Source organism: Abramis brama, assembly GCF_963993115.1.
Source record: "Abramis brama genome assembly, chromosome: 2".
Taxonomy (NCBI): Eukaryota; Metazoa; Chordata; class Actinopteri; order Cypriniformes; family Leuciscidae; genus Abramis; species Abramis brama.
In genome coordinates this window covers 29,945,836-29,964,500 of record NC_139964.1, presented here as the reverse complement: position 1 = coordinate 29,964,500, position 18,665 = coordinate 29,945,836, and the positions used below count along the sequence as shown (strand labels likewise).

The following is an 18,665-nucleotide window of genomic DNA, read 5'->3' as shown; positions in this document are numbered from 1 at the left end:
TAATAATGATATTCTATATTCATTAAAATCTTACTTTACTATTCCTATATTACTACTAAATTATTACTACTTAATAAAATTTAATAATTTAATTTTATCAACAATTTTCTATCATAATATTAATATCAATAATAAATCATTTAATACAATTTCGTTTTCTTTTTTCTATTTTCTATTTTTTTTTCTAAATTTGTTTCACAAATATCTATATAATAAAATCTGTTTAATTCATAATATTGGTTAAACAAATTAAAATACTTAATGTCCGTCACATGACGTTTTGCCACTTCTAGTACGAAAATTCGAAAATTCTAGTATGAGACAATTTTATATATATATAAATATATATATTCTTATTACGTTTTTCATGGTTCGTACAGTCATGAAAAACCTGGAAAAGTCCTAGAAATTTGTTTCACAAATATCTATATAATAAAATATATAATTATATAATTATATAAAATATATAATAATATAATTCATAATATTGGTTAAACTAAATAAAATACTTAATATCCGTCACGTGACGTTTTGTTCTCTGTTCTCTCTCTGACAAGCTTGTACTTATTTTGTATGAAACCACACACAGTAGCTTGTCATCAATTTTAGTAAAGATGTTGTAAATTTGAACGGATTTTTACTCTTATTTTACATTTATACAGATGTTTTACTGAACGGTTAGTGCCTAGCTTTAGACAGAGGTCCGTCTCCAGGGCATGGCAGCCTCTTAATCCGTCCCTGGTATGAGCCCTGTTTTTTGACAGCAGATCCTTTCCTGAGTGATTGAGTGCATCTATGCATTCTGGTCCTGTCACACATCAGCTTCTCTCACACACAGCTGACCCTGAGATTTGAGCTCTGGCCAAGTTTTCCACAAGCACGCACAGACCGGAACAATCTGGGATTCACAAACTCCCTCTTTATTTTTTAAAACGCCGGGTTGATGTCTTTCTACACTGTTGGATAGGTGACCTCCACAGAGACATCTCTATGATTGAGGATCCAAATAAAAGATGAGTGGTGGGAATCAACACTGAACTGGTCTTTGATGCAAGAAGAGTGAACTGGTGTTCTGTTCAGCCTCTGAACAGCTGCTGTTATGGTTCGACTGCAAGAATGAAAAGAAAGACTCATGAGAGGATGTAACTGTTGCCGAGCTCTGAGAAGACCATTATATATGCTTAAACCTGCCAATTCCCCAATGCATTTGATCTGGAAGTGTTTGTTTTCTTGTCAGCACAATCCCAATGTCACCTTGCGCTCTTTTAAAGGGGCCGTGTCAATAGCATTTTACATTCTTCATTGGAAGAAGATGGGTCTTGTTAGCTTTGGCCAGAAAACAACTGCCTAGAATACCCTAACAACCATCTGCTCATGCCCTAGCAACCTGGAACACAGTGGTGTGTTATGCATGGGCAAACGCCAGTCATATTGTCTTCACAAAAGTTTTATCTGGATTATTTATGTCTGTAACCAGATGCTTTCTTCCCATAGTTGTAATTTTAATTTTCTCCGCAGTCGGGATAATATTTGATCTTGATTTGACTTATCTTGTTATTATCAAAGTGTCTTTAAGGCATGTGTACATCTTGGCTGATGTTAGTTGAGGATTTGGCTCAGTTCTGTAATGTCTGCATGAGTGCTGTTATATTTGGCAGCGTAAGGCCTGAAATTCACAGCAAAGTGACCTTATTTTGTGTCCTGCTTCATGTTGGCATTCTGATGATGTTGGATAGGCCCTTCTTGGCCAAAACTAACCGCCATTATTTTGCTTTCCTTTCGAAGCATCCATTGAAGTGCTCAGGCAAAATTGCAAACACATAATTTTGGATCTAATTTGGTAATGTTTGTTATGATGTAATTAAAGGCGGCCTTCTCCCAGGTCACTTTCTGTAGATGAACGTTAGCGAAAGTTTGGGGTCAGTAAGATTTAAAAAGTAATAATAATTGTATTCAACAAAGATGCATTACATGTTTTACGATTTCGATTTTTTTTTCAAGATTTCAATGTTTTTCTTTCGTACCTTCTATTTATCAAAGAATTCTGAGAAAAATATATTGTGATCCCAAAAAAATATGATCAGCACAACTGTTTTCAACATTGATAATAATCAGAAATGTTTAGTGTGCAGCAAATCATCATATTGGAATGATTTCTGAAGGATCATGTGACACTGAAGACTGGAGTAATGATGCTGAAACTTCAGCTTTGATCGCAGGAATAAATTACATTTTAAAAGAGATTAAAATAGAAATCGGTTATTTTAGATTGTAATAATATTTCACAATATTACTCTTTTTACTGTACCTCATACCCTCATGTCACGATTCGATACATATCACGATGCTGAACTCGCGATACGATATTGCGATGCTCTAAGACATATGGTAAAAACGGTTTATTTATTATTCTGTTGATTAAAATGCTAAATACATTGTGGGTGTAAATGAAAAGGCTTACTTAGTGCAGGAAACCCAATGCACAGGACAATGGTGAGACCAGAATATGCTTGTACTCTTTCACTGGCTAGAGATATTTAAAATAATGTAGACACTTTTTACTGGTAACATAAGACATTTGGCGTTATCAGGACCCACAAATATTCCCTCATTGCATTATTATACATTATATTCAACATTATATATAGTAGTTTAATGTAGTACTGACCCTAAAACTCTGTAAACTTGCATTTTTTCACACACAGTCATTTTCATTTTGGGTGAAGAATACATATTGTCACTATCCTCGATACATATTGTTGCATTTTTGTATTGTGATATATTGTTACACCCCTAGTAGCGGATATTGGGTGTCAGGATGTCACTGTATTTCGTCCCATCATGCACAGCTCCTTGTCTCCTCTTAATTCGACTGTGATGTCTAGCAGCGGTCAGTCTGTCTCAGTTGGAGATGGAGCTCTTCCCAGGCTGGCTAGACTGAAGCCTGTCTCACACCCGTCCTCTCGTCTCTCCCTAAACCCCTCTGAGGCCGAGCCACCAATCAACTGCCGAAATGGATTATACATCCTACCCAACCGCAACCGAGCAGAACCATGGGAAAAGAGGCAGTGTTGGAACAGGTGCTGGAGGGAGACGCTGTTCATTACACTCCCACACACGTCCTCTCGTTTCACAGTGGGCTGTGAAGCACAGGCCTGAATTGCAAATACAGGTTTCCTCTGATGAATTGAACAATAGCTGAGGTGTTTTATTGGGAATTATAAAAGGGGCCGTGCTGTTTATTCATATTAATCACGATGTTGCTCATGTAGAACCGGCTTTTGTGCAAGAGTGAACATTCTTTCTTTCTGTTCCTTTCAGCTCTACGCGATCCCGTGGTTCCTTACAATGTTCACACGTAAGTATTAGTGGCTCATGTTGACTGCAGATCTGAAGCATTGGGCAATGTTTAGCTATTTTCTGGATGCATAGATGATGCCTAATGCGCAATTTATTGTTAACAAATATAGGACCTTATTATAAAGTTTAATTTTTTTTTCCTCTTAACGTTGACTAGCAACATTCATTTGAAGATGGTTTATTCTACATGAAGGCTGAACTGTGTTGAGATGATCCAGATGGTAAAACTATAGAAGGACATACAACCATGTAACTAATTATAGTGATTGACTCTGTAGTAATTTATGCATTCGCATTTATTTTGTTTTGAAATATGAAATATGCGTTTATCTTCAAAAACATAATCAGAACATGAATTGTTCGCTTTCAGAGACTTGCATTTCCAAAACAATAAGCACTGATGGATTAATTATGCATTGTTTTATCAAAAATACTGTAATGTGCAGTAGCTTGTGGTAAAAATACACATAATAGTGATAATAACAAAAATAATAATTATAATTCTTATCATATATATTGAATAGTAATATTGTTAATGTTGTAATATTAGTTATTTTTTATTAATAATAAATATAGCAGATCTGATTTACATTAATTATGTTAAACTATATTTGTATAGTTTTAATAAAAAATTTAAATAACATTTCAAGATGCTCTGTTTCAGAGACTTGCATTTTCTAAACAATAAGCACTGATGGACTAATTGAGCATTGTTTCATCAAACATTGCAACAACTGCAGTATTTTGTGGTTAAAACAATAATAATAATATAATTTTCTATTCATATTTTATTGTGATTGCTACTATTTTTATTGCTATTAATAATATAAGAATTATTGTTTTTATTATTAATAGCACAATATTAACAGTGAAAAACTGTACTTTGTATAACTTAATTATGCTCTGTTGTCTTTTGATGATCACACAACAAACAATAAGTTTATTTCTTTAAATGCACAACAAAAATGAATAAAAGAACTGATTTCTTTTTTTATATAAAAAAAAATTAAAAAAATCTTTTTTATAAACGTGGATAGTTCCTGTTTTGGAATCTGAAAATACACAATCTGGAATTACAAAAACACACAACATAGCAACAGCTATGATACAGTAGGCCTGTTGACCATATTAATGCACAGCTGTTACAGTGCAAAGGCTGCAAACTATACTCGCAATAAGTCATTTGTTGTCCCATTTCCTCCGCAGATGTGTTCCCCCTGCACAAGATCTTCCACCTGTGGGACACTCTGCTTTTGGGAAACTCCTCTTTCCCCTTTTGCATCGGTGTAGCTATTCTGCAGCAGCTGAGAGACCGTCTGCTGGCCAACGGCTTCAACGAATGCATACTGCTCTTCTCAGACCTGCCCGGTAAGAGTCAACGGCGCACAGAAAACATTCTATTTCCATATTCTTTTGTAGCATTTTAATGGTTTCCCCCTAAAATTCAACTGTAATATTACAAAAACAGTTGCGATCTAGTTTCCCATGACCATCTCCGACCCAACAAGCTGTTGCTTCTCTACCTTTACGACTTCTATATGTAAATTACTTTTGTTAGGTTTAGCTAACCTCTGTGTACCAGTTTAGTTCAGACTCTTTTTCAACAGGGCAAGTTGTTGAATATTGAATAGGCATTGAAAAAGGCAGTTGTATGCTAATAGAAATTTGTGAATTACTTTTTTGCAGTTTCGTTTGCATAAATTTGCATTGCGAATTTGCGAATGAATATTTCTGCATTGAGCTTTTGGTTAAAGTGTTTGCTAGAATTGTGTAGAACAGGTACATTGTGTGTAAATTTATGCTGTTTAAACGCTGAGTTTATACTCTTAGAAGAAAAGGTTGTATATAGAATCTTAAAGGGCTCTATTGGGGCTTTCTCACTGTATAGTAATAGGAACTCAGCTGTGGGAACTAGCCACCAGGGCGGTCCCCCGAGAACTACATTTTCCCCTAGGGCCATTTTCCCGGTTGTAGTAGTGACTCTGAAATGAAGTAAGCCGGCAGACAGCGGAGTCATTTAAGCGCGGCATTCAACAACGTCAACAACTGGAGAATTTAGGATGCTGTGAATGGTTGAAGTGCCTGGACTCTGGCAGATAGCTGTGTTTTATATGGCATGCATTCTGCCAATCAGCACACTCTTAAAACACTGGTAGTTCCTATTGTGCTGAGTTAGACTCTACTCGGAAGTAGGAGCTAATTTACTTCCCTCTAAAAGGTGTTCCTAGAACTAAAATCATTCCCAGTTCCTGCGTTATGAACATGCTTAAAAGTGGCTACTTCCTCCAGTAGTTATAGTAACTATGAAACCTTCCTCCAGTGCGAAAGCCCCTTATCAGGCGCTTCATATATAGAACCTTTTAGGAGTTTCCACCATGGGATCATTTTATGGATTTAGATTTATTTAATTAATTTTATTGGAATTAATTTTTACTTTGATTAAATGTTATGAATTAAACACCACTCAACATACTTTAGCAAAAAAAAAAAAAAAAAATCATTTTGACCCGAAACTCATTTTTAACAATTTCTTTTTAAATTTAGTGTTCATCCAAGTGGTCCAAGACCTTAGGACTTTGCACTTGAACCACGAATACACACAAAAGAATTGACTGGATTTGAGGAGTTTATGTGGTTGTAATAAAAAAAGTAACAAATTCTACCCTCACGGGGCAATTCGACCCCCTTAGGAATGAATGGAATGGGAGGAATGCTTCAGTATGCATAGAAAAAACTAAAAAATGCTCAAAATTAAAACATAAAATGCTAAAACTTTAACAAAAAAAGATTTTAGAATGTCTACATGTGTATCTGAATGCATACTGAAGAGATACTCAAGAACTGACTTTAGGACCCAGCGGAACAGCTCATTTGCTCAATATAGAGCTATAAGGCCATCTAGTGGCAAAAGTCACGAAATATCATGTTATATTTTTTTTCCACAAGAGGTCGGTATAGACACCCAAACTGACCCAATGTGAGAGATTCTGAGCTGGTTATATTATTTATATATTGATAAAATCTCATAATTTAATAGTACATAAAATAATAAAAAAATCTCCCAAAAAAAGCATTAATAATATAATTAAAATTTAATGATAAGCTTTTTGAAAAAAAAATAAAAAAAATATATATATATAATTTTAGGGCTTCAGGTCATTTTGACCTGCGAGGGAAGGATTTGTTACAGAATATGCAATCAGTTAAGATGTTTATTCTTATGTAATAGAACCTTTTTGAAATAAAGGGTTCTTTAAAATTGAGTCAAGAATCTCCTAGGGTTCTATATAGAACCCCATTTAACCATTTTCCTAAGAGCGTAATGGAACAAGGATGCTTATAAATACACGTGTGAGTTTGCTGCAGTTGCTGTGGAGCAAATAATGCACACTTGTCTGTTTAAACACACCTCTGTCAAACAGTGTGCTTTATTCCCTCTGAGCTTCCCGATGCCGGGGCTCAGTTGGGACTTGTTTGCGATGAGCTCAGGATAAGTTATGTGGCTTATGCCGTTCTTTCCCCGTGGTATGTGGGAAGAGGCAGCTGGCACCGGTGTGGCGTTCCGGCCGGGACACCGTGTGTCTCCTCTGGCATTTGCTTGCCATGATTCCCAGAGGTTGCTGTCAACACGGAGCTGTGCCGTGGCTGAAGTGATGGACGATGATTGAGTCTAATGTGAGGGAATTAGCTGGGAGCATTCAGCGCTGCAGGAATGCTGATGGTGTGTACACTCAGTCACAATGCAGGGATTACTTCCCAAAATAATGTGAAAAATATCGGTTACCATGGCAGTTGAAAGCAGGAGAATTCCTGAAACTTGTCACTGTATCTCTCGGGCCAAAACGCTCAAAACAAGGGTTAAAGAAAGTTTGTTTTGGTAGTGAGGTGTGTGTGTGTAAGTAAGTAAGTAAATAAAAAAATGAAACATTTAAGTGTCTTGTTCTTATTTAAATGTCAGTGGATATGCATGCTGTCATGTTACGTGTAGGACAAAGCTCATGGAGACAAGGAATATGTAGAAATAACATTTTAATAACCAAACTCTCAGGGGAAACACCAAACACTCAAGCTTACATTGACGATAACGGACAAAAACTGACTCACTGTTCTGACGTGGAGCTGGCACAAACAAAAACAGTCCATGGAGGAGTGGATGGTGGGAGAAGCCAGTGGGGAGCAAGAAGCAGGAGGAGCCAGATGACATGCCAGGACGAGGCCCCAGGGCGGAGTCGAAGGTGGGAGGAGCCATGGTGTAGATGACTTGCTGGAAGGCGACACCCTGGGGACGGCCGACGGAGATGATGCCACAGATGGAGACCCTGGTGAAGCTGAATAGCCAGTGAGCCCACACGAGACCGCTGGTCCTGGAGACTGAGGTGGAGCTGTGGCGACGAGCATCCGATGTGGAGTCGGAATACCAGAGGACAGAGGCTGAGCCGGTGGGGCCGAGGATGAAGGCGGAGCTGGGGGAAAGGCGGAGTCAGACGGAGGCAGGTCGACGGCTGACCAAGGGACGAGGGAGCCTGGAGAATCCGTATGGCCGATGGTTTCCAGTGGAGTCGAGGGAGGGACGAGCCAAGGAGGAGCCAAGGTGGAGCGATGGGCCCAGAGGCTGGAGGTGGAGACAGGGGATCCTCCAGGCTAGGTGGAGTTGGTGGCCTGAAGACACTGGGCAGGTCTTCAACACATATGGGAGCTGCAGAGGGGTTGAAGGACAGCAGTGGAGGCAGGGATGAGGAACTGGCTGATTGAGGAGGTGGGAGAGGGAGGCTGGGCGGGCATTCAGGTAATACAAGGGACACTGGAGATACAGGAGGTGCTGGAGATACTGGGAACTCTGGAGATACAGGGGAAACAGGAATTACCTTGCCAAACCAGTCTATGAGGCTCTCCTCAAAAATGTCCTTCAATTCCTCATAATATATGCCAGAAGCCACTGACATCTCATCCACAGCAGTAGTGGTGTGGGCGAGGCTGTCCTCCCAGCCCTCGAGCTCCACAAGCACTCCCTCTGCGACGCACGATGTTGCCGGCTCACGCACCTGGTCAGACTCCGTTTGTGGTCCGGACTCTGTGGTGATGACACTCTCCGTCCTTATCCTCGGCATTGGCTCGTCTATCGCGGCAAGCTGGTCTCCACAGTCTGCGGTGGGCACGTGCAACTTCGTCGCGTCACTTGCTGGTGGTGGATGGCTGGTCTCTGGCGGTGATGGGAGTGGGGGTTGGTGGTGATGTCATCCTCAGCAGGACCGATGGTGTATGCCGAGCCGCAGTTCACCAACACCCACTCCACATACTCGGCGAAATTTCCCCGAGGTCCCACACTGGGCAGGCGGGCCTTCGTCTCCACGTTGAGGCTTGTAAGGAAAAAGACGCTCAGCAATCTGTCAGGGAAAGAGGTAAGGCACGCCAGGTCGAGGAATGCGCAGGTGTGAGACTCGAGGGAAAGCTTCTCCTGCTCCAAGCAGAGCAGTTGGACAGCCGGTAAGTCCATCCTTTTACTCACTTTGAGGGTCCGTTATTCTGTCACGTTACGTGTAGGACAAAGCTCATGGAGACTCATAAATAACATTTAATAACCAAACTCTCAGGGGAAACACCAAACACTTACATTGACGATAACGGACAAAGACTGAAGGAGAACATGAGGTATAAATACACAGGGACTAACAAGATAACTAATGAGGTGACTGACAATGCACAGGTGATTGACATGATTAATTAGAACAATCATGGAACACTAGGTCACAGGACTGAACCAAAAACACAATGAAGGGGGGAAACGCAGATCTAACATGTAACACATGCTGGTTATACTTCCTGTTTTTTTTCATCCAGTTTAGAGGATGTCTAGTCCACTTTAGTCTGAATACAATCGAATACATTTTTATGAATCTCATATACAAAATCATTTATAAAATAAATATGTTATCATTTACTTACCAACATGATATTCCCAAAAATAAATTACCAATTTAAGTTGTTAGTTTAAAGCAGTTAAAAATGATATTTTAGGTCTGACGTCAGTTTTTGGTGCAATTTGTATTTTCTTCCACTTTACACGCTTTAGTTTACACGTAAACAACTTTGACATTTCTAAAGACTCAACTGGTTCAGTGTTATTGTTAAAATTAAAACTTAAACTATTAAAAATCATTTTCAGTCTAAAATAAGATGTGAAAAAAATTGCCTTGGCAACTAGCTGAACGTGTTAAAATTACTAAAACTGAAATAATAATATACATTAAAGCTGAATAGAAAAATAAAAACTGACAAAAAGCACAAAAAAAACTTAATCTAAAATTTAAATGAAAGCTAATTCAAAATATTAATAAATACTCTAATAGTATATACATAATACTAAAATAACATTGTCTCAGTCATATCAGTGGTGTACAAAAAATAAGTTTTACTAAGCATAAGCATATGACCAGTATGGAAGCTTGTTTCTGCCACGGAATAATAATAAAAAATTATGATAAGGGTAATTGCGACATTTTATGCAATAATTTTGACAATTTTTCTCGCAATTTTTCCTGCAAGTTTATATCTTGCAATTCTGAGGGGGAAAAAGTCACAATTGTGAGATAAAAAATTCGCAATTACCTTTTCTATTTTATTCAGTAGCAGAAACCAGGCCAGCTTATTCCAGCATTTGACTAAGTTAATAACCTAAAACACCAGAGGATCTCACCTCACACGTTGACATGTCCCAGGGAATGCCTGTTTGTTAGGCTGTCCTCCTAGTGGAGGCCACAAAGAGGATAATACTGTCATATCAGAGTTTCGGAAGACATATATGAAACATAAACACTACTTATTGCACCTTGAAAGCTGAAGTGTTGGGCACTAGTTGCATCAAATGGAATTGCAAAAGTTATTACTTCAAACACAGTACCATCTAAATACATTTTTCGCTGCTTCTAGAGACTAGGGTGTCACAGAGAGAAGTATGATTTTGCGGGAAGCATGATCTAGTGATACCTGTCAGGTGGCAGGGGTGTTTTTATGAGAGGCATTCCAAACTAATTTTGAAAAAGGCAAAAGAAAATCAAATCAAAGGCAATCACAGAGAAATCTGTTATAGATGTGGAAACGATGTTCAACAGCAGCCCATGTGACACGCCATTAGTCTGTCCTGTCAGAAGACAAATATCTGGCTGGAAGTGAAGCACAAATCACATTTTGACAAAAAGAGCATCTGACTACAAGTGGCTAATAAGCATCTGTCACTGACAAGTCTGGAAATAGCTTCAACGATTTTACAGGACAGTCTTCTATCAGATACTTCTAAAAACTTGACTTCACCAGAGAACGCAAGGGATGCTGCATGGCTCCAGGCGGGAAGACATGGGTTTGATCGGTTTCCAAAGCCAGATTAACTAGCAGGGCTGTTTTGGAGCTGTCCAGTTCTGTCAAAATCAGTTTGAAACCATGTAAATCTACTGGCCTGAATATGTATCTGGAGTCTAACACTCAGCGGCATGTAGTTGACTTCAGAAATAGATATTTCCTTATAAATTATAAGGAAAAAGTGGTCTGGGTATGTTTATTTTATTTTTATCATCCATTATTAATGGATTAAATCAGCTCTGGCATCCATCATCCATCAGAAATCATTGCTGTTAGATATTTTCTCTTTAGAAAGTGCTGTACACTTAGTAGTAATATAGTAATATTTTTATATTAGTTTTATTTTTGTAGTGTTGGTTATTTTAATCACCTCCTCCCACTAACTCTATTTTCTATTTATTTTTATTCTAAATCTATTCTTTCTATAAATGGGTCAGTGTCTAATCGGGGTATATAAAAAGAGAAAATCTTTTAAAAATCAATTTTTTTGTAAAAATGCTTGTACAGTATTACAAAAATGAATGAAATCTATTTAATGAAATTAAAACATTATTAAGTTGTTAGTTAAAGCAGTTAAAAATTATATTTTAGGTTTGACGTCAGTTTACGTCAAACCTAAAACGGAAATTTGAAAAGTATCAAATTTCCTGGAGTGTACCCAATAATTTTATTTTTTTATTTTTTATTTTTTTTACAAATGTCTTGACCTTTTATGTTGGATTTTGACATCTACTTGACGTGATTTGAAATAATAATAATGATAATATTTATAATAAATACTGGCCTAACAGACAATTTTCATGATATTTTGACAGACACTTTCTGATATTGCCTGCTTTTCAAATATTAATAATATTTAAAAATAAATCCACTACTGTTTTTGAAGATATAATAATGCAGTGAAGTGTTATAACTATCTCCAGAGTGTTACACCACCTAGACACAAACACCACAAAAAATATCAAAACAAATTTTAAATTAGAAACATCATAAAAGAGGTGTTTCCCAATAATTTTTACTGTATTAATTGCATTTTTAATGTAATTTCACAGATGGAAAAATGATCATCGTTGATCAATGTTTTATGCTTTCTATGCTATTAAATACCTTGGTATTACTATGATTTTAGACATGCTACCATGATAATACCAATGTTTCAGGATATATATAGAATTATGTTATTACCTTTGTTTTTGGGAATGTAATGCGGTGGTACCATAGTTTTCTGTGATGTTTCTTGGAGTACCATGCTAATATCATGGCATATCATTATAAAACTAACTATCATACAATACCATGGTATGTTGGTTTTATCAATCTACTGCTGATAAAACTTTTGCAAAGCTCAGCTAGTTGTCTAGGTAGGATTTTGTGTTTCAGAGGAAGACTTGGAGAGAATTATTTACAAACATGTCATATATTATTTCTCTGGGAAGTCTGTATATGTTGCCTGGGGTTTTTTGGGGCCATATGCAAAGCATCAGTATTCATAAAACAGGGAATTCGTTTCAAAGCACAACTTTTGTCAGCTTACTGACTAGTAACATTATGCTGTGAAAATCCGCACAAGCTCTCAGAGAATTAAACGCCTTTGAAAGTTTCGCGCTTGAAGCCGAGGACGGGGCTTTTTTCCGCAGGTTGAACGGAGGTCTCGTGGGATTGGCATCCCTTCTCTTTTCTGTCTGTAATTGTGGCAGCAATGTAATTAACACCGCGTGGGGCGGGAGTTCCTGGAGAACGTGGATGAACATGCAGACATTTATGTTTGAGAAGGTCACGGCTGTCATTTCTTCCACCACATGCTGTTGAGTTGTGCTCTTGCACTGCCTCTGCCTCTGCTGTTACTGGATCTTCTTGGCAGGCGTCCATGATGGGGGCCATTATCTCGCATCTTGAGATTGTTTCGGTTCGTTTGTCTCCAAATCGCTCGTTTTAAATGGCTATTTCCTGGTCGCAGAGGAGCGAGTGGCATTAAACATTTAAAAGTCATTGGAAGAAGGAGGCTGGTGTATCCAGTCGGGCCGCAGGGTCGATGCCAATAAGATTTAGGGATTTCATTTTTCTGTTCTTTTCGCTGGCAAGCCACATGAAAGTCTGAGGAGTCGAGGAAGAAAACTCCTTTTATAGGTAAAATATTTGTCCTCGCTGCTTACCAGCTCACTCTCGGTTTCCTTCAGTCAAACGCTTTGAGCTCAAACACACACATGTTGATTTCACTGGATTTGTGAATGCAAAGTTTTTAAATGCAAATGTTTTTAACCCAAACTCTAAACCAAATCAGTAGATTTAAAGGACATTTTCACAATTTGGTTTTTCTTAACTATTGCCAAACCTGCACACAAATGGTAATCAGAAGCATTTGTTCGTCCTTTGAGATGGTTAATTTGTTCTCTGAGATCCAGCCAGAATTGCACAAACGTTGTTCAACTCATCTTTACATTTGCTGCAGAACATGTGAGCACTAAGTGCATTTCTCACTTACCACAGAGCTACAGTGTTGTGGATGCTTGCCAGGGCATTACTGTGTGTTTGCTAAGGTGTTCTGGGTGTTTGCTAGAGGAACAAATGAATATTCTGAAAGTTCAAATATCAATAAAAATATCAATATTTAGTGAAGTGACGTGACCATACTCGGAATTTGTCCCCTGCATTTAACCCGTCTAAGTTAGTGCACACACATTAGGAGCAGTGAGTAGTGACACACACACACACACACACACTGCAAACCGTAGACACACACAGACAGCCATTTTGCCGGTATTGAGAATTGAACCCGCAACCTTTGGGTCCGACTCTCTAACCATTAGGCTACAAAGATGCTATACATTAATAATTGTTATTGTTAACCTCTGTGATTTTCTTTTTTTTGAGTTTGGTGGCAATTGTTCTACGATCAACTTAGGCTTACGATGATTTTGGGAAACGCAGCCTTGACCTTTTGTCAACTGATTCACAACATCCGACTCAAAAGAATGATTCATTCACAAATCGGATATTGCTTTTACTTTCATTGCTGTTGTTATAAATAAAAAGATGCAACTTGGGAGTAAGCTACACTAAAGTAGTAATGTTTTTTTTTTCCTTCAGGCTATTGGCTGTTTAGAATGTTTTATACTTTTTAAAAATTTGTTAGAATTATTTTGACATCCTATACTTGTTATCTGTTTGTTTACCTGGTCAAAGCTTTTATTTAAAAGAGACACTTTAGTGACAGTACACTTTATTCTTTGCACTCTTTCAGACTCCTTTATTTATTGATGTAGAAGTGTGTTTTGTTGCGTATGCTAGGAGAAAGTGAGATTACAGTATAGAAAAAAGTTTTGTTCAATTCAGTGCTGTTATAACTAATAAACAGAAATAATGTAAATTGGTTATGTATATCGGTTATCGGGCATATAAACATGTGAAATCAGTATCGTATCAGTTATAAAAACTCAATATTGGTCGATCTCTACGTTTCTTCCCTATTGTGACACATATATCTGAGTGAAATGGCTTCTCAAATAAGAAAAAAAAAGTAGGGAAGGACTTGATTTTGTCCATGGGGAATTGTGGTTTTCTATTGGTGGACCTCATGTGATTGACAGGTTGATCCCGCCCTCTCGCCAGTAAACGCGTCATCAGAGAAGAGATGAGCTGCAGGAGAGAGGGGAAATTATTTTGATTAAAGATTATGAGGGCACATAACAAATACAGCAATTTACCATAAAAACAAGAACCTCTTCCTTAGAACTTTAAAGCGCATTATTTATTTATGCCCATGCCCTACTCCCATTCGCATAGCATCCAAAGACATTTTTCCATTGAGACTTTAAGCACCATCATCACATTCCTCTGTCCTAACGTGTTTGTTTGACCCACTTGTTGCTACATGACTGTGTTTACTTTACACCCTTGTTAGCGCTAAATATAGAGTTAGTGAATCTGTGGCTTGTAATTCCTGCCTCCCGTACACAAACGTCTCAACTTGTTAATAACATGTTTTAACATTTTTTTCATTTTTATTCTCTCACGCAGGTTACTAATTAAACCGTGGAGACTTGGTTTGTATACATGACTGCGTGTTTTGTTTTGGCCACAACTGCAGACATCCTTTTTGGTTTTAAATCACAAAAGCATGTATTTCGTTGGAGAAAGGTTGTGGAGGTGAAATTTTCTCCTCAGTCTTTTTTATTGCCTCATAAAGAGGATAGCTAACCGCTATCACCTATATCAAGGCCATTTTTTCTTTCCACTCTTATGCGTTTTGGAAACTGTGAGCTGGAAAATGATGGTAGTGATGAAATGTATTCACGAGCTGATAGGTGTTAAATGGCCCAGACTAACATTAATCCGTTCTGTCAATAGAAGCCGTGAAGCTCCGGGTGGAGTTTAGTGGAAGTGCCTGACAGATATACATTTTTAAAGGGTCGTACTGATATTGATGCCAATTAAGGAGGGTGGTGCTGTTGATGATATGATATTGATGTGATACTATTTAATGATAGCAAATGAGATATTGCTGTTTATTTCATAATATTTAATATTACATAATATCATCCAAAAAATCTAATTAGTGTATCTTGGAACAAACATTTTATATATTTTTTTTCTCTAGCTTTCAAAAGTTTTGGGTCAGTAAGATATTTACTGAGCATATACCTGAGCATAGGTGACAGTAAAGATATTTATAATTTTACAAAATAATTTTATTTAAAATAAATTCTGTTCTTTTAAACATTCAGGTCATCAAAGAGTCTTGAAAAAAAAATATGCCAAATCATCATATTAGAATGATTTCTGATTGATCATGTGACACTGAAGACTGAAAATTCAGCTTTGCATCGCAGGAATAAATTGCATTTTAAAAGATATTAAAATAGAAAACTGAAAATTGTGATAATATTTCAAAATATTACTGTTTTTACTGTATTTTTATAAAATAATTGCAGCCTTGGTGAGCATAGGAAACTTAATTTAAACACTGTCAAAAATAGGGATGCACGATATATCGGCCACCATATCGGCATCGGCCGATATACTGTATGTTCATTTTTGATGTTATCGTTATCGGCCCGATAAGAAAATTGGGCTGATGTATTAAAGCCGATAAATAATGGATTATTTCCTTCAGCTGAGACATTTCAGATGCGCACTGTTTGCCATGATGCTTTTGAATTGCTTGAAATATGATTGGAATCACTTCAAAAAGGAAAATACAGTGCAACATGTGCAGCGCAAATCTGTCATATAGGCTACAGAAAATTATAATGAGAACATTATAATTGTGTGCTCGGTGCATCGATTTAATGGTGAGACTTTTGTTTTTGCAATCAGGCTCTCAAAAATTATATAAAAATTTGGATTTAGATTTATCAGCCAATATATCGGTTATCTGCTTTCAAATATAAGGAATTATCAGTTATCAGTATCGGCCAAAATTTTCATACCGGTGCATCTCTATCTCTATCTCTATCTAACTTTTGAACTGTAGTTTAATTAATTTTTAAGTGTAAATTTCCTGTTAATTGAACCAAGCAGACTTAGTCATGGCTCAATTCTGATATAATTCATAATAAAAAGTCTGGCCACTAGTTTAAAGTGAAAAAGATTCACTTCAGTTATTCCTCAGGTGCCCAAAAAATTATCATGATAACCATTTGTTTACACCAAAATATTGTAGTTACTAGCGTTATTGTCATTACAAGCATAATAATAATGTCTGTTCCACATCCTGTAGAGGCTGATTTCACTCCTTCAGTCATAGTGGATGAAGTCAGGAGAATTTAGTAGTGTGTAATTTAGTTCTTATCCAACTTTACTACTGAATCCAGATGACTCCTTCAGGCATGTCTATTTCATGCCACGTGAAAGTCAATATCAGTGTCTGAATAACGTCTGCATCTAATACTGTGACGAAAGCTGTGTTTATAAAGATGAAATGTGGAATGCATAGCCAGACCTGTCTTTCAAATGCATGGTATTTGTCTTGACTACAGTGGGAATTCTGTGCTGGAAGGCGGTGGTGTTTCATGCAACATTCATGCATTGTGACTGAATGTCTTTACTCATTCCTCAGTGCCACTGTGTTGGGTTGGGATTCGAGAACCAGTTCTTATGGAGTCTGGATTGTATGTGGGGCACACATGTGGGATGTCAAGGACCCCCTAGTGCATGCACTGTTCTCAGCGATTGGGAGGATTGTATGTAAGAGTTACGGCAGAGGTGACTAGGCACCATATTTCTGATGTGCGCATATCTCGAACCTCCAGATCCATATGTCATTCCTCATCTCTGCGTCTAGATTTGGGTCAGTGGAAGGAGGCACAGGGAGGTGATGGTTGGAGGAAAGGCGGATCATCTGTCAAGTCTCTAATGCACTGACTGATTGGTGCCTCATCTCTCATGCTGTTTGCATTCATCCTCCTCCTCTCCCTCTCTCTGTTCCAAAGCCTCGCTTGCCACCTTAACTGGAATGAGCCTTATCATAGGTGACTGATTTGAAACACTGCATGCTGCTGACTTGATTTCAGTTGCATGCAGTAGTCAAGTTCCAGACTTGAAAATTCATCTAAAACTAATTTTTTTTGCATTGTCATTTTTTTAACCTGAGAATGTGTACAAATTTTAAGACAAACGTGAGTGCTGAGATGGGATGGTATGTGTAACATTTATAAAAGATTTCTATTCCAAATAAATGCTGTTGTTTTGAATGTTCTATTCATCAAAGAATCCTGGTCTCCACAAAAATATGAAGCACCACAACTGTTTTCAACATTGGTAATAATAATATATGTTTCTTGACCATCAAATCAGCATATTAGAATGATTTCTGAAGGATCATGTGATACTGAAGACTGGAGTAATGATGCTGAATATTCAGATTTGCATCACACGAATAAATTACATTTTACATTTTAAATTACAATTTAAAACAGTTATTTTAAATCGTAATCATATTTCACAATATTGAAGGTTTTGGTGGATTTTTTATTAAATAAATAAAGCCTTTGTGAGCATAAGAGACTTCTTTCAAAAGCATTATGCTCTATAGGTTCAGAATAGAATATAAAATCTATAATCTGTAAATGTAGTAAATCACAAAAAATCTTGGTATCATGGTCTTTTCTGGCTTTAAAATGAATTTTGTAAAGTTGTGACTCATCCCAGAGCTTGTTAGTTTGATTCATGGCTTAAGGATTTAAAAAAAAATTATTTTTTTTTAAAAACACCTATGAAGAAAATTATTAGGAAAAATACCTTTTTATAATCTCCAATTTCTGGATTTTGTTTCACTATGTTTGTCGCAGTGTATTGCATTTTGAGATTGTCTGTCTTCTCTGCAACTGATATATGCGATGCTCCCTACCTTTTAGAGCTGTCACGTCTGTTGCATTACAATGATGCCTTAAAATGCTAGCAGCAACTTCTAGCACAGCTCCTCTCTCTCTCTCGCTCAGTCTGTCTTGCCTCTATACTACTGTAGAGGACAGTAATCTTAGCCCCTCAGAGAAAGTCCAGTGTTTATAATCCAGTATTCAGATCATATCCTCTTAAATAAAATGAAGCTGTCACACTCGGCTTGATTTGAATAGTAGACCAAGCATGCTAAACCATTTCTTTAGGGATACTTCTTTCGCTAACAGGATAGAAAGTGAGTGAGATAGCGAGAAAAGGATTCCTGATTTGTTTATATCCATGTGAATCCCTTTTACTCTAATCTCCGGTTTAAGGCTCATGGCTCAAGAGAGTTTGCTTTGCATTTGAAGGAAGCAGTTGAATCTCCCCTTCATCTGTTACTGTGAGAGTGTGAATGAAGTGTTGATGTCTTCACTAAATTTCTTTGTGACTGAATGAAGCATTGGCAAGAAGTCAAAGTCTCTGGATCATTTGGAGGGAAACTGCAAGGTCATCCAAGTTTAATTAGGCGGAAGTTAGACAGATTCTCCTGTGGCTTTGCCAAATGAGCATAA

The 18,665-nt window shown here is 37.3% G+C and overlaps 1 protein-coding gene across 1 annotated transcript in view; it reads left to right on the top strand.

Annotated features, from left to right (window-relative positions):
• tbck (TBC1 domain containing kinase) overlaps positions 1 to 18,665 on the top strand; it is a 54,705-nt gene that overhangs the window by 20,609 nt on the left and 15,431 nt on the right. The window contains exons 21-22 of the mRNA XM_084103616.1: positions 3,322 to 3,358; positions 4,567 to 4,728. Of these exons, the coding sequence (XP_083959742.1) occupies positions 3,322 to 3,358; positions 4,567 to 4,728 (199 nt within the window). The remainder of the gene's footprint in view (positions 1 to 3,321; positions 3,359 to 4,566; positions 4,729 to 18,665) is intronic.